Below are 16,955 nucleotides of genomic sequence, written 5' to 3'. Positions count from 1 at the left end.
ATAATTAGAAAATAAGTCATAAAAAAATAAAACTCTTTCAGAGATTTGGATTCTCTGAGAGAGTTAGGGTTGGGGAGTTACTAGCCTCCACACAGGAGGCCAGGAAATTCAGAGAGCCCATTGGATTAGCAAAAGCAATGACCCTAGGCCCTCTAGAGTCTTCCCTGAGCTACACTGCCCCCACCCCAGCAGTTTCTCCACCTGTCCCTCGTGTGTCAAGATCCTTCCCATTCCCCAGGACCCTTCCTTGGAGTCCTGTTTGTCAACAGCCCCTCATAGAGGGGCCCAGAGTTGAGCACATTATGAAAGGTTGGACCTCCGAGCACGTGCTGTTAGCACATCCGCAAGGCACTGGGAAGGCCACACAAGGAGTGAAGACAGGCCCCAGAACACTAGCCTGTACCCCTCCCTCTACTCTGATCCCTCTCCAAGCCCCAGCTTCCCAAGGCCTCACGGGCAGGTGCCTGGGTAGGGGGGCCCCCATGACACAGTCTCTGTCCCACATGTAAAGGAGGGCTCTGCTCCCCAAGGGCTCCCCAGCCATCTCTACTTGCTTTGTTTAGTTTGGATCAGTAAAGTGTCAGAATGGTCAGATAGATGTCTTCTTTGCCCTGGTCCCAGCAGGACACCTACCTAACTTTGGGACTTCATGGAATATAGGGAAAGCAGCTACACCTACCAAGGGCTGGGCACTTATTTTTTTGGCTGCACCGCGAGGCAATGCAGGATCTTAGTTCCCCGACCAGAGATCAAACCCGTGCCCCCTGCAGTGGAAGTGTGGGGTCCTAACCACTGACCACCAGGGAAGTCCCTGGGCACTTTTTACTTAACCTTCACACCTGCCCAGCAGAGAGGGCACACTCACCCTCATTTTACCAGTGAGGAAACGGAGACTCAGAGGTTAAGTAGCTTGCCCAAGTTCACACACAACTAAGACAGGGACCCTGCCAGAACTGTAACCCAGACTGAATTATCCCAAAGCCCACCGTGTTCTTTCCAGGCCACCTCACACCTGCTTCTGTGGCCAAGGTCAGATAGCTGGGCCATTAGTAATGGAGCCAAATCTTCACATGACCACTTTAACAAGGAAACAGGAAAATAGCTCCAGATCTGACCAAGTCTTAGGTTCTTTTTTCTTTTTTTTAATAAGGAGTCAGGTTAGCCACAGTTTAAGCATTGTGCTGAGTTTCTGAAAAAATCATATAATTCACATACACACCCTTCTAATTTTTGCATGAGGAAACTGAGACCCAAAAAGGGGCCACAGGGTCACATGGCATCTTCGTCCAGGCAGGTAAAATCTAGAACCTGTGCCGTGTAACTTCCAACCAATGTCCTCCTCATCACACAGCCACCAAAATACACCAATCACTGTACTATGCTCATTGATAATTTTAAAAATAAACTTCTCATTGCAATATAATACTCCCAAAGAAAATACAAAAATCACAAGTGTACAGTCCGATGCATTATCACAAAGTGAACACTCCTGTTTTACCCCTGTCCAGAATTAGAACATTGCCAGCACTCCAGAAGCCCCCTGTGCTGCCTCCCAATCACTGTGAGCTCCCCCCCTCCCCCCCCAACCCCAGGGGAACCCCTGATCTGACTTCTAAAAGAGATCCATTTTTGCCTCTCTGTGAACATTTTATTAACGGAGTCACGTAATAGATATTCTTTTGTGTTCGGCTTCTTTTGCTCAATATTAAGTTGGTGAGAATTATCAGTGTTGCTGGGTTTAACAATAGTTCATTCATTCTCATTGCTGTGTAGTGTTCCAGTGTGTGACTAAAACCCACTTTAGCCATCCATTCTACTATTGATGGACATTTAGGTTGTTGCCAGGGGCCATTGTAGTGCTGCCATGAGCATTCTGGTGTATGTGTTTTGGTGCATGTATGTTCACACTTGTGTTGGGTACACCCCTAGGAGTGAAATCACTGATGAGCTGGGGGTGGCTGGCCCCTCTTGCCTTCCCCCAGCACACTTCCCCTACCATAGAGACTCCTACTTGGTGCTCTGAGAATTCCCCTGTGGGAACCTCCTACACACACCCCCCGCATTGCCCATGAGACTCTCTGGCTGCACTGTGGAGACAGGGTGGCGGGCAGCAGTGGGCACAAACTTGCTGTACCAAGTGGCCGCCCTGGCTGGCTCTGGCACATCTGCTGAGAAGTGCTTCTCCTTAGAGCTCTTCAGATGACTCCCTTCAAACAAAGGCCCTGCAACTGCCAGTTGGGAACTGGTTCAGCCTGCAATTTAGTGATAATCTGCTCATCTTGCACCAGCCTCTACCCTGATGCGGGGGCTAGAGCAACTTCAGATGAAACTGTAGCTCCACCCAGGGCAGGGCCAGCTCCTTTTGCCATTATCTCCCCATGGCTAAGCGCAGTGCCTCTAACGTGGGAGGTGCTCGGTTAATATTTGTGGGGTTGAGTCCAGCTTTCTAAAATGGCAATGGGACAATGTTGCTGAAAGCCCCAGTACCCCATGCAGTGCTCAGCCTACAGCTCTGTATTCATTTCCTGCTGCGGCTGTAACAAATTGTCACAAACTGAGTGGCTTAAAACAATACATGTTTATTCTTTTCCAGTGTTGGAGGTCAGAAATCCAAACCGGGTTTCACTGGGATAAATCACCATATGGGCAGGGCTGCATCCTCCTAGAGGCTCTAGGGAAAGGATCCATTTCTTCGTCTTTTCCAGTTTCTAGAAGCTGCCTGCATTCCTTGGCTCTTGGCCCCTCCCTCCATCTTCAAAGCCAGCGGCACAGCATCTTCAAATCTCTCTCTCTGATTTTTCGTCCATCGTCACATCTCCTCCTCTCACTCTGACCCTCCTGCCTCCCTCTTTGAGGACCCTTGTGATTACAGTGGGCTTACCTGCATAATCCAGGATAATCTTCCTATCTCAAAACCCTTCACTTAATCACATCTGCAAAGTGCCTTTTGACATGTAACGTATTTGTAGGTTTGGGGTGTTAGGACATGCACGTCTTCAGGGGCCATCTTGCTGCCAGCCACAAGCCCCAAACCCTTAACCTGGCAGTCAGGGCCTCAAACCTATGAACTTGCATTTCCTTCCGGTCCGTCCACACCCACACCCTCCTCTCCTGGCCCACGTGCTCCTCCTCGGTCACCCTACACGTCTGCCACTTTTCTGCCACCTTTGTTCCTAGAATGTTCACACCCCAAAACCCAGTACCTCTAATCTAGTCTCTCCTTCAAGGCACCACTGAAAAGTCAGCTTCACAGGAAGCCATTGCTGACCCCGGGATGAGTGTGGCCTCCTCTCCTGAGTTACACACACGAAGACACATCTGACAGGTGACACTGCATGGCCTCAAAGCCTGGCTCTGTCATTCGCTGCCTGTGTGACCTTAGGCAAGTTAACGTCTGTGTGTCTTAGTGTCCACATCTATCAAATAATAACTTTAAAAAGTTTTTAGAATAATAATGGTGGTTTTATAAGATTGTATGAGGATTAAATGAGACAACGTACATAAAATGTTTTTAGCACAGAGCCTGGTATGCAATAAAAGCTTGATTTTTAAAAATGGTCCTGTTTCCATTGTTACTGATGTGCAAGGCTCCCTTCCTAGCTGGGCTGTAACTCATAAGTAAATCCGTGTTACTCAACCCTGTGCCCCCAAGGGGTCCACCTGGCACAATCACAGATGCTTGTTGATCTGCATTGGAGGGATGGAGGGACGGACGCGTGGCCACATTTATTTGCAATCATCTAGCTGAACGAGTTACCAGACCCTTGGAGCCAGCAGGAAAAGCAGGTTCCCATGGCTCCAGGCCAAGCAGAAGTGGCAGTTAGCTGTCAGTGGTGGGGGGACGTCTCCATGGAACATACCAAAGTTGGAGAAGGTAGGGGTATCTGGAAGGCTTCCCAGGAAAGGTGAGTGTGCGAAGCCTGGAGTGAGGAGAGGCATGGGGACGGCCGGCCCCTCTACCTGGGCCCACCCCCACTCCTCTGCCTCTTTACATCACCTTCTTCAGCCTCCCAGGCCCTGCAGCGTGAATGTTCTTTCAAACGGTGGCAAAACCCAAGAGAAGTCAGTTATACCAGGGTTGGGGGCTCTTTCCCGCAGGGCTTCTTGCGGGTGGGTGGGTCAAGGTCTGTCTTGGTCCTGCCTTAGGAACACCTCCATAATGAATGGAGCTCCAGGAATTCCCTGGTGGTCCAGTGGTTAGGACTCTGTGCTCTTACTGCTGAGGGCGTGGGTTCAGTCCCTGGTCGGGGAACTAGGATCCTGCAAGCTGCACTGCACGGCCAAAAAAAAGAAAAACAACAGAACTCCTAAAGTCCTACCGGTCAAGAGTGGTCTATTGCGGTGATCAGGTCCCTATTTGGGAAAAGAAAAAAATCATTTTTTAGACACTTGGGCAACATTACAGAAAAGAGTTCCAGCTTATTCAGCTGTAACTGTGCCCTGCACTGTGAGTTCCACTGGGCTTCTGGAGAACAAGCAGGGAAGACCCCATTCCCCGGGTCACTGCACCCCCTCATCATCCTGTGGCTGCAAACGCTTCATCTGAGCTCCCACCCACAGCCTGGCCGGCCCTTGGTGCTGGAGACCGAGCCCTGGGTCAGAGGTCAGACTATCTGGGTACTGGCCCCACGTCCGTGATGGCTAGCTGTGGGACCTCGGCATGTCCCACCCCTCAGAGTGTCCCTACCTGTAGGATGGGGGTTATGATAATGCCTCCCGGCAGGGCTGTCATGAGGCACACATGAACCTTGGATCTGGATGCCTGGCACGGCTCTGGGCACTTGTGGCACCAGTGTAACCTCCCTCCCGCCCTTGTTTTGGAAGGCCAGGCTCCCAGCACCATTACGAAGCCACCACTCACACCTGAGTATGAACATCTCTGGGCACAACTCACGCCCTCTGGACATCGAGGAGCAGGGTCTGGGAGAGAAAAAGGTCAGCTTGAACCTGAGAGGGCCCCAGCCTGACTCAGCTAAAGATGCTCCCTCTTTACCCCCCACTACCTGGCCTTGGAGGTTTGTCATTAAGCTGGACACTGGGTCTGAGCGGAGAGCAGATTCTCCACGCTTGGGTGTTCAGCCCCCATGGGGAGCAGCGCCGACCTGCCCCAGCCTGCCTGGGCCTGGCCCCGGCTGCTGGGCCACTCGCCAGGACACTGAAGCCTTGACTGATTGTCTCTGCTCCCCATTCCTGGCCATCCCCCGGGGAGGTCACAGATGCAACCAGCCCAGGCAGATGCTGGAGAGGTCCCCAGAGTCAGAAGAGACCCCACCCCCCACTCCCTGATGTTGGGGTCTGTACCAAAGGAAGGTATTCCCAGGCCAGCCCCTAGGCTCAGAGAGGGGGACTTGTGTGCCCCTCCCCCCAGGGCACCCATCTGTCCCTGTCCAATGCCATAGGCCCCCTCCCTCACATCAACCAGCTTATTTCCTCTCTCTGGGCCTCAGTTACCTCATCTGTAAAATGGAGGCAGAGGGCTGAAGGATGTGGGCTCCAGGCCTTTCAGGTCTAAGATTCACAGACCTCACCTGAGGGAGCGCTCACTGGGTTTTTGAATAATTAAAGTTTTGGAGCACCCTTGGCCCCTGCCCAGGTGAGGGCCCTCAGAGACAGGTGTGTATGTCAATGTCACTTTCGGGTGAGGAAATGGAGGCTCTGAGACGTGAAGGCCGCGTCCAGAGTCATGAAGGCTGAAACCAGGTCGTGCTAGCTCTCAGTCCAGTGCCCCTTCCCCACCCCAGCCCACTCCCCCAACTTCAGGGGCAGCCAGCCCGGGGGGGTGCAACCCGGGCAGCAACGAGCACCCTCAGCCCTGAGGTTCTGTCGCTGATGAGAGCCCTGGAGGCCCAAACCTCTATTCTTCTCACGGTGACCTGCCTCTGTCCCAATTTAGAGAGCTTTGCCAGGCTTCAGGGTAACAAAAATAATAAACACTGGCTCTTATTGAAAGCTTCTACTCTGCTCTAAGTGCTTTCTGTGTATTAACTCACTATAACCCTATGAGTTAGTAAATTATTATGACTCCATTTTACAGATGAGAACATTGAAGCACAGAGAGGTTAAGCAATGTGCCCAAGGTCACACAGCTTGTAAGCAACTATCTCATCCCAGGTTACCAAGAGCTTATGCTCTAAGGCTTTGCTGGGAGTGCATCCTAGGGCACAAAAGTGAGGGGGTGGGGAGGAAGGAAGGCAGAAAAGGGAGGAAAGCAAGTACAAGGTAGTGTGAGCATTTCTGAGCTGGCCAGCATCCCACAGGAAAACATAGCTCTTTGCTACATCATGGAGGACATCTGGACAGGCCCTGTGCTCTGCACTTTGGACCATTTCATTGAGGGGAGGAAGGGAAGGAACTTACTGCATCCCCTGTCCTGTGTGTCCACAAGAGGGAGCCCATGCAGAGTGAGGAGTGCGGTAAGCAGGAAGGAGAGAGGACCAGAGAGGTGAGAACCGCCCAGGCGGCAGACCAGATCCAGGTCCCAGCCCGCCACCCTCACCCTCCCATATTTAGTTGTTCACCTCGTCTTGGATTGTATGAGTCATTTTTGTTGTCCTTTTTGCCTAAGCTGGTCTCAGTTAGGGTTTCTGCCCCTTGCAACCAAGAGTCCCTGTTTTACAGATGAGGAAACTGAGTCTTAGAGAGGTAAGATGACCTGGCCGGGGTCACACAGCTAATCCAAGAGCCAGTGTGCTCAACGTCGGCCTGTCCCATGCAGATCCTGAGCATGCAGGTCACACGGCCCTCTATCCAGGCCTCTCCAGGTGAGGGAAGATCCCCGTGAGGGAAGAAGGTGTCTCCTCTGCAGACATGGGGCAGGCATCTGGGTTTGCTCCCTTCCTTCTCCTCTGCCCGAACTTGCTCCACCAAACGACTTGGTCCTAGGTGGCACCGTTGCCCCCTTTCAGTCCTCCCCCACTTGTTAGAATCCTCTATGCACCCACATTCCTCTACCCCTGCTCTCAGGAAAGTTCTACCCTGGTGGCCTGAGTCTCAGAATCTGAGTCCCTGGAGAGGAGGTTGAGCCTCAGAAATCCCTGGCTTCTGTCTACAGCGGGAGGAAACTCAGCTCTGATCCTGGGACCGGAACTCCCCCCATTCATCATAGAAAGGGACCTGAGAGGACACGGCTGCAGCGCAGGGCCACGGCACCCTCAGGTGCACGGGGGTCTTGCAGCTGGGCCTTGGGACCCAATGTCCAGGGCACACTGTGGTGGCTGACGCAGGCATCCTGTGGGGGATGGAGAAAGGCTTTTCTGTGGGTAGTGGTGGTGATGGCAGGATCCATGGTTCTTGGGAAAGGAGAAGGTGGGAGGCGGTGTGGCCAGCAGGGGTCAGCGGAGGCCCGAAGTTCTCCTGCTCTTCTGAGGGCTGGGCCCATGAAGCCTCAAGCCAGAGCCCCGGGACGCAGCATTTCGAAATTAAAAAAAATTACATCCTAGTAATACATACACATGGTAACAAAAAAGTAGCCCAGAGGAGCTGATACTGAAAATATACAGCAATGCTCCCCCTGCCCAAGCCCCAGAGGCACAGGGTGTGGGCAGGGCAGGGGTGTTTGCTTTATTTATATTGAAGTTGATCTACCATATCGTGTTAGTACTATATGATATCACTCATATGTGGAGTCGAAAAAATAATACAAATGAATGTATACACAAGATAGAAACAGACTCACAAACATAGAAAACAAAGTTGTGGTTACCGAAGGGGAGAGGGGCGGGTGGAGAAGAACAAATTAGGGGCATGGGATTAACAGATACAAACCACCTGGTTTTTTTTAACTGTTTCTATTCTTTTTTTAGCTTTTTTAAAAATTGAATTATAGTTGATTTACGATGTTGTGTTAGTTTCAGGCATACAGCGTAATGATTCAGTTATACATATATGTATTCTTTTTCAGATTCTTTGTTTTTTTTTTTTAATAAATTTATTTATTTATTTTTGGCTGTGTTGGGTCTTCGTTTCTGTGCGAGGGCTTTCTCTAGTTGTGGCAAGTGGGGGCCACTCCTCATCGCGGTGCGCGGGCCTCTCACTATCGCAGCCTCTCTTGTTGCGGAGCACAGGCTCCAGACACGCAGGCTCAGTAGTTGTGGCTCGCGGGCCCAGTTGCTCCGCGGCATGTGGGATCTTCCCAGACCAGAGCTCGAACCCGTGTCCCCTGCATTGGCAGGCAGATTCTCAACCACTGCGCCACCAGGGAAGCCCCAGATTCTTTTTAATACAAGATATTAAATATAGTTCCCTGTGCTATACAGTAAATCCTTGTTGTTTATCTATAACCATTTCTGTGTTTATCTATAACCTGTCTCTTGAGAGGGTTCCACAGGTTTAAAGCATGTGCTTATCTCTCTAGATCTTGATTTATCACCACAAATGACACCACTTAGCTCCCCTCCCCACCTTCTTCCAATGCTTGAACATTTACTCCAGTTTTTGGTTCTACTATTTGTTTCTGTACCTTTAAACAGCATCTTATCCCTCTACTTCTTGTTCCATCCACTTTTCACAGTGTCTCAAAGCCCTCAGTGTAAGATGAGGGTCTGAGGGACCCCTACTCCTGTTTACCCTGTGTCTTCTGTCAGCTGGCACTTAACTCTGGCGTTGTTCAGATGAACAACATTTACATTCTTTAATGAAACAAACTTGAAACTTCCCAGCTTTTTCTATAGCAGATTCCAAAAATGTCCTATGATCAAATATTATAGGTGGTACATGGACAAGCATTTTACAAAATAGTTTTATAATTATTTTAATATGCGTTGGGAAATATATGTGTATGCATGTATATAATGAGTCCTTCAATGTGTGATTTCACAAATCTAATTGCTTAGGATGAAGCTAGAGTCAACTCCTAAAAGTTAAAACTGAGTCAAGGTGAAGAAAAATATTAAATGATGTCCAATACCCGAGGCATGCAGATATGGAAAAAATCATGAAGGGAGCTAAGAGATTGATTGGAAAACTGGTTTTGATTCTCAAAGTCGACAACCAGCAAGCACAGCAATTGCTTTGCTATGAGAGTACTCATCCTCCACTGCTGAGCCCGGCAGCAAGCTGAGATGATGTTTCCTTCCGTAGGCCGGTGCCCCAGAGCCTGGGCTACACAAGAAGCAACGTGCCGGCATTGAGGACATTGTACGGTCAGGCCATTCAAGATGGCTGTTCTGTTGCTCTCTGTACATCCCCTTCTAGACCAGTCCCTGCTTCATTCAGATGACTATCCAATCCTCTTAATTATAGGGGTTAATTAGTCCCTGGTAACTGATGAGCCCACCTGAGTCAAATCTCCCCTATAAATGGTAGCCTGTTTCTCCCCTGAGTAGTGAAGATGGTTGCCATGTCCTGCTTGCCAGGTGCCATGTCTTGCCAGGTGCCATGTCTTGCCAGCTGCCATGCACGGAGGGGTGTCGCCCCAGGACCCTTTGTTTCAGACATGTAAGATCCTTTGTTCAATAGATCATCGTTGTCTCTGTTGCTATCTTTGGGCTCTTTCTTCGGTCTCAAGGCTGGGCAACTACCAGGCTTGCAGGCCTGCAGGGTGCAGCCCAACCCACATGTAGACTCTGTCTTCTTCCAATTAATTGTTTACAGTCGTTCCACTTTCATCGTTGTACCATGATTTATTTTTGCAAGTTGTTTATCTTGGTATTCCTAATCATCCTTTTTTTTTTCCCTCATTAACCAAATAGTATATCTTCAGGTTGAATCATCGTCTCAGTCATCCCACCTGTTGCATGGAGGGCCCCTTTTTGCCTGGAGACACCCAGGAACTGTTGATTATGCTGCAGTGATTGGGGTCCACAGCTGTTCCACATCTACACTCACAGGTCAGAATTCCTTCATTTGATCAGTATTTATTGAGAACCTACTCTCTTCCAGGCACTGTTGTGTTTTTTTTTTTTTTTAATGCAAAGGGTTACATTTTGTTTTCCAAAATGACCCCATAGGCCTTCTTTTTAGGAACTCACTTTTGAGCAGTTGTATTATTTTTTTATTGGAGTGTAGTTGATTTACAATGTTGTGTTTCTGCTGTACAGCAAATCGAATCATTTATACATATATCCACTCTTTTTTAGATCCTATTCCCATATAAATCATTACAGAGTATTGAGTAGAGTTCCCTGTACTATACAATAGGTTCTTATTAGTTATCTATCTTATATACAATAATGCCAGGCACTGTTTTTGAGGAAGGAACTAAAGAAACAGAATCCCTGCCTTCCAGGAGCCTGCATCTTAATGGACAGATAGATGATAACACAGAGTATCCTGGAATTAGATGATGGTGAGAGCGTGGGGACAATAAACAGAAAGAGGGTGGGGAGTGCTGGGTGGGTGTGTGGTTTTAGCTGCAGTGGTTGGGGAAGGCCTTACTGAGAAGGTGATGTCTGAGTAAAGACGGAGGGAGTGAAGAGAGAGTCGGCGGATGTATGGGGACAGTGTGTCCCAGGCAGAGGGAACAGCCACACAGAGGCAGTGGGGCAGGAGGAAGAGCATGGAGGCCGATGTGGCTCGCTGGGGCCCAGGACCGGGAAGGCCAGTCATCCACATCTGATGGGGGCGGGGGCTCCCGCCTCAGCACATGCTGTCCTGAGTCCCTCCAGCCTCCTCCCTTCCCACGTCCTCACTCTCCCCCTCCCCACGTGCCCTTCACTGTCCCTTTCAACTCTCACTTCACCTCTCTCTCCTTTCCAAGCCCCATTTTATCTAATCTCAGGGGGAGGAAAAATTGACTCTGTGCGTGTGTTTGCATCATCACGTTCTAGGTCAGTTGTTTCTGGGAACCTTTGTTTCTGCCTTAGTGTGGACCAGCGGAGGGAACGTGGTCCCCACAGGGCAGAGAGAAGGAGGCAGAGAGGTACACAGAAAACCAGGTTATTACCAGAGATACAGCAGTGCCACAAGGAAGCCCCGACTGGCCCCTTCTCCCCAATCTTCTAGTTCATTCCATAGCCTACAACTCCAAGAAGCAGTGATTACTAGCCCCCCTCACTGTGACAAAGCTCAGACTCAGAGGGATGGGGCCCCTTGCCCAAGGTCACTCAGCTCACAAGCAGAGGAAGCAGGATTTGAACCCAGGTCTGTGTCAATCCAAAGCTTGGGGTTTCCCACTTCCTGTGGCTCCTCACTGTTAGATACAGAGCTCAAGGATCTACAAAGAGTTGGAGCCCTCTCCCAGGAAAATGCAAACAAGTGGACACACACACACACACACACACACAACGTTGCCTGTGACTTCAGGGGGTTCCCCGAGTCCGGGTAAGAACACCTATACCAGCCAGTCTGCGGCCTGTTAGGAACCGGGCCACGCAGCAGGGAGTGAGCGGCGGGCAAGCAAATGAGGCTTCATCTGCCGCTCCCCCAGCGCTTGCATTACTGCCTGAAACGCCCCCCCTGCCCCCATCCATGGAAATATCATCTTCCACGAAACCGGTCCCTGGCACCAAAAATGTTGGGGACCGCTGACCTATACCATCTGTGGCTGTCTCTCTGGAGGGCCCTGCGTGGCTGGGCCCTCCTTGCCGCAATGCACTATGTCCCCGAGCATCCTAGAGAGGCCTTTTCCCAGCCAGCAACCCCTCCCCACTCTACCCACAACAGCCGGAGCAAGAGGAGAGCCCTCCGTCTGGTGCAGAGAACATTTTGACCTCACACACACTGCAGGAACAGATCTTCCCAGTCAACAAACTCACGTGGGCAAAACTGCAACTTTATTTTTCTGTAACTCCATGAATTTTTAAAATCTCTCCCCCCTTCCTCCTATGGCAAAATAGTTTCTGTGAAATGGACACATTAATTATCATTTTCAAGTTTAAATTAAGTCCCGGCAGTTCCACTTCTAGGAATTTATCCTAGAGCTAGACCAACTCGAGTGCATATGGTGCAGGAATAAGGCTGTTTGTTTCAGCAAAAAACTGAAAACAACCTTGACGTTCGTTGTACAGGATGGTTTAAGTGCATCCTGGCCAGACCTTCCGTGGAATGCTGTACACCCTGAAAAGAGGACTAGGAAGCTCTCAGCACAACAATAAGAAAAGCTCTCCAGCCAACACTGTCAAGTATGAGAAACAGGTATAAAATTGTGTATACCGTGTTACCATTTGTATATATCCAGAATATTTCTAGAATGATGCAAAAGCAACTTTTAACAGTGCTGGCTCTGGGAGAAGAAATGGGTGAGGGAAGGAGAGAGAAGAGGGGGAGAAAAATTTACTTTTCACTGAAGTTCTCCGTACAGTTTTTAAGAAAAAAATTTTATTGAGGTGAAATTCACATAACATTACAATTTTAAAGTGCACAATTCAGTGGCATTTAGTACATCCACAGTGTTGTGCATCCACCAACTCTATCTACTTCCAAAACTTTCCATCACCCCAAAGAGGAAACCCTGTACCCTTTAAACAATCATACCCCTTCATACATTTTACATGTTCCTGCTATATCAGCAAGGGTCCCGACAAGAAAGAGATGGCCCGCTCAGAGGGGCAGTTAGAGAGGGGAGGGCAGGGTTAAGGGAGCCACAAAGGATGGCGAAGCAACAGCAGGGAACTGGACCACTCCTGTGGCCCCAAGCCGTCTGGGCGGGATGTCGGATAGGACCTTCAGCTGTCAGGACAAGGATGAAGCTGCTGCCCCAAGGGCAGCCATCAGGGAGGGAGTGAGAGGAATCAAGCTCCCAGCCTCTTGCTGTCTGTCCTCTGTTCTCCAGCTGCCATCTGTATTGGCCTATCTCAGCCAGAGGCCAGGGGCCCTGGTGATACCCACACAGGTGAGCTTTGGGGGACCAAGCCAGTGGAGAGGGAATCTGGGGGGCAAAGGCAGAATAACCAGCACATGGTTATAGACACTTTTCCAAATTAAGTTAGTTAAGTATTTTTAAAGCTCAGCTAAATCAGACTCAGTGGTTCCCTGTCCTTCCCCTCAGCACCATGTCCCAGGATCAACCCTATGTATGAGACGTACTTGTGGTCCTGGTCCTCAGGTGGGGTCAACCCTGCACTCAAGGACCACTGAATACCCATGCTCCCATCAGCCTCTGTTGCCAGCCTGCCAACCCTACCCTCTCCTCACATGGACCCTTGGTCCACTGCCTGCACTGAGGAGTGGGACTGCCCAGGCCCTCTTGGCCCTGATGCCTTGGAACCATCTCCTTCTCTGTGGCCTGCACTGCATACTGTAGGGCCTTGTTACTTTCTTGGGAAGCCTCAGGCCCCACTACCCTCTTCCCTTCTTATGGCTCAGGATCCCCTCTCCAAGCCACCCCCCAACCCCCCACCAGGTCCTGGCCTCCTTTTTGAGCTCTCTTCCTTTTCCAGCTCTCAGGATCCCTAAGAATCTGAGGGATGGGGTTGGGAGAGGGGAAACTTGCTCTGCCTCATTATACATCTTTCCAAACCTTTCCAGGCTTTCATCTTAACCAAAGCTTTTGAACTTAAAAGTTAAGAATTTGATGTCATTTTTTTCTCTGATTCCGTTTCCCCTTGGGTGGGGCCTCACCACTTATCACTCACAATGATGTCCCACTGGGCACATTCAATCAGCCCATGAGCACGGCTCTCCCCATCACCTTCTCATGTCCAGCTGGAGCTGGCAGCCACCGTGGCCAGACTCCAAGCCAACACCCTCATGATCCAAACAGTTAAATTAAGGCCCAGAGAGGGGCAGAGACCTGCCCAAGGTCATGGGGATAAGGGGTCAATGGAAGATTCGGGCGTCAAAGCCAGACTCCAGGCCTCCTGTCTAATGTGCCTTCAATGTATTGGGAGGCAACATCCTAGGGTCCATGCTCTGAATTTTCATGGATTCAGGCAAGCTCTTTCTCAGCCACCTGCCTCCACCAGTTAAGACCTGTGACCCAGCTGAACCTGCTGACCCCTTTTGGGGACATCTCGTAGAATCTCCACCAATGCCTCCTGTATTCAGGCTGTACTCAGTTGGATCATGTGCCCCCAAAAGTCATGCACACCCAGAGCCTTGGAGCGTGACCTTGTTTGAAAATAGGCTCTTTACAGATATAATTAGTTAAGATGATATCATACTGGATTAGGGTAGGCCCTAGTCCAATGACTGTTGTCCTTAAGAGAAAATAGGGACATAGACACAGAGGGCAGACAGCCATGTGGAGACAGAGGCAGAGATTGGAGGGACACATCTACCAGCCAAGGAACCTAAGGATTGCTGGGAACCACCAGAAGCTAGAAGAGGCAAAGAAGGATTCTTCCCTAGAGCCTTTAGAGAGAGCATGGCCCTAATGACCCCTTGATTTCAGACTTCTGGCCTCTAGAACTGTCAGAGAATACATTTCTGTTTTAAGCCACCCAGTTCATGGTACTTTGTTCCTGCAGGGAACTAATACACAGTCTAAGGGGGAGATTTCTGGTACTCAGAGAAAGCCCCCCACCACCCGCCCTGCCCTACGTGAATTTTCCACATCTGTTTACAGATGCCTGCAAACCCACCATCAATACTCTTCTTTCCTTTAGCTGATGGAACAGATCCACGCTTTTATTTTGGTGCCCCTGGGTGGTCACGTTCCTAGGTCCTCTGTCACATCTGCTTCAGTGCAAATGCTTCTGTCAACTATATCATAGTCCTCAGTGTTGGAAATGTCTTTCCTTCCCCTGGACTGGGGTTCCTTGAGGGAAGGAGCCACAGGTCCTCCTCGGATCTCCAGCCTCCAGTGCAGGGCCTGGGAGAGGTGGGTTGTGCAGGTGAAACCCCTCCCTGGGTCTGCGTCCAGCGGACGGTGAGGCAAGGTTGCAGGGTGTGGACAGTCGAGGTTAGCAGCCACTGCAGGATCTGAATCCAGATTGGTGCTGAGAACCCCTTGGGCTCCGACGTGGCCTTTTAAAGCCAGTGAGGAGGTTTTCTGGGGGCCCAGAAGCCCTGAGCCCATTGGCCAGACTTCCTGGGAGAACCAGAGTGGATTTGCATGAAAAAGAACACTGGCTTCATTGAAATTCTCCTCGTCTTGAGTGAAACAAAATCACAAAGAAAAGGGAAGTTTTAATCCTGAGCAACTTCACCGCTGAGGGGTGTTTTGAGCTTCTAAAAATAGAGAGGAAATGGGTCTCTTTGGGCCACTCCAGTCACCGCCTCCCCAGCCAACCCCCCCACCCAGTCAAGGCCAACCTCTCGTGCAGTGGGAGACGGCTCTCTCTCCGGCAGATGCCCACGGTGGGTGCCGTGCACTTCTGGAGCCGGACGCAGCTGTCCCCCCCAGGACCCCAGCATGCCAGACAGCAGAGTGGCCCCGCAGGAGAGCCGGCTGGATGCGAGCCTGGGAACCACCCAAGAACACTTGGGAACCAGGTAAGTCGGAGGTCGGTCTCTGTCCACGGAGCCTCTGGCCGAGCTCTGGACTTGACTCTGCTGTGTGAACCTGGGCAAGCTGCCTCACTCTCTGAGCCTCAGTCTCTTCATCTGGGAAATGAAGGGAAGGGTCTGGATGGTCTCTAAATGGAATAAGCCCTGGACTGGGACATGTGTCACTTGGAACTGTCTACTCCCCTGTGTAGCCAAGAGGGGCTCAACTGAGGAATGAGGGCATGAGTAGGGGGCAGCAGGTGGATGGAGGAAGTTTTCAGTCAATAGGAATATTCCCCTGTCTCCTCAAGGGGGCCTTTGGCATGTGGGGTCAATGACAGACAAGGACAGGGGAGAGCCAGAGGATCCGGCTCCAGCTTGCTGTGTGACCTTGGTGGGTCCCTGCCCCTCTCTGGGCTGCAGCTTCCCTGTCTGTACATGAATGCAGTGGTTGAATTTTCCCCAAAGCCCTCCTGCTGTATGCGTTCTGCTAATCTGCGATTCAGAGGAAGCGGGTTCCATTTGTCAGCCATTCACTAGTGCCCACTCTGGCCCAGGCCCTGTCCATCCAGGGAGTGGGAGCATCCTGAGAAGTTGGGACCCAGTCCTGGCCCGAGGAGCCCCCAACCAGGAGGCAGGGAGAAGGCAGACACATGGAACCCCAGGGTCCAGATGCCTGTGGTCTGTGCCCAGGAGGAACACAGGCCAAGAGGAGGAGGGAAGCTTCTAACGGGAGACTCTTGAGACAGGCCTTGGATGGTCAGGAGGGCACTAACAGTCGGAGAGGAAGGGCCATGCGGGAGGAGGGACCAGCGTTGCCATGGGAAGAATATGAGAAGGAAGCCGGGGAACTCGGAAGGGAGAGGCCTGGGTGGCTGGAGTGCGGAAGGAGAGAAGGACAAGGGAGAAATGCCAGGGGCTGAACCCTATGGGGAGAAGTTGCCAGGGTTTGAGCTACAGAGTGAATGGCCATTGTTCTCAATGAGGGGTTACGAGGAAGGAAAGATGGAGCAAATGGAATAAACGTGAAAGTGCCTCACAGGCAGAGGCCCCTCCCAGGGCTGGAGGCCTGGGCCCTGCCCTGGGTCTGCAGAGAACGGAGAACGGACTCCTGTCCTTCCAGAAGCAGGGGCTCCTTACCTGCAAGACCTCCAAGAGCATGAGGTCCAGTCCCCTCCCTGGACATAGGCCACACGCAGAGGGTCAGTGGGGCCCTCAAGGTGGGCTGGCTGGAATTCCCTCACCCTGGGGAATGGGCTCACAGAGGCCTGGACCTGCTTTGCAGACTCCATAAAAGGGAAGCAGCAGAGAGCCCCAGGCTGGGGCAGGGCCGGGAAGGGTAGGTAGGTGAGGAGCCCTGTGGGGGAAGAGAGGGCTGAAAACTCAGGGTCAGTCCCCCTGCTTTCTTGCTTAGCGACTTCGGGTAAGTTGTTGAGCTTCTCTGAGCCTTAGTATCACCGTCTGTACAAATGAAGACAAAAAGCCTGACCACTATTAACCCTGCAGAAAATCTGGACAGATTGTATCAGCTGGTGTGTATGAAATGCTGTCAAAGGCACAAGGGCCACCCCTCACAGGCATAGTGAACCTCCTAGCAATGCCTGGGAGTTCTCTTAGCAGGCTGCGGGTGCTCATGCCTTGGGTTCCCA

The 16,955-nt window shown here is 51.0% G+C and overlaps 1 protein-coding gene across 2 annotated transcripts in view; it reads left to right on the top strand.

Annotated features, from left to right (window-relative positions):
- The first annotated feature begins 15,119 nt into the window (after positions 1-15,119).
- The window catches only part of ACSBG1 (acyl-CoA synthetase bubblegum family member 1), a 48,751-nt gene continuing 46,915 nt past the window's right edge, over positions 15,120-16,955 (top strand). For both annotated transcript variants that reach the window (XM_036842412.1, XM_036842411.1), the window contains exon 1: positions 15,120-15,312. In XM_036842412.1, coding sequence (XP_036698307.1) covers positions 15,233-15,312 — 80 coding nt within the window. In that variant the 5' untranslated portion in view covers positions 15,120-15,232. The remainder of the gene's footprint in view (positions 15,313-16,955) is intronic.

The sequence above is a fragment of the Balaenoptera musculus genome, chromosome 2 (genome assembly GCF_009873245.2).
Source record: "Balaenoptera musculus isolate JJ_BM4_2016_0621 chromosome 2, mBalMus1.pri.v3, whole genome shotgun sequence".
Lineage (NCBI taxonomy): Eukaryota > Metazoa > Chordata > Mammalia > Artiodactyla > Balaenopteridae > Balaenoptera > Balaenoptera musculus.
The sequence above is the reverse complement of the archived record's forward strand: the minus strand, read 5'-3'. Positions and strand labels throughout refer to the sequence as shown.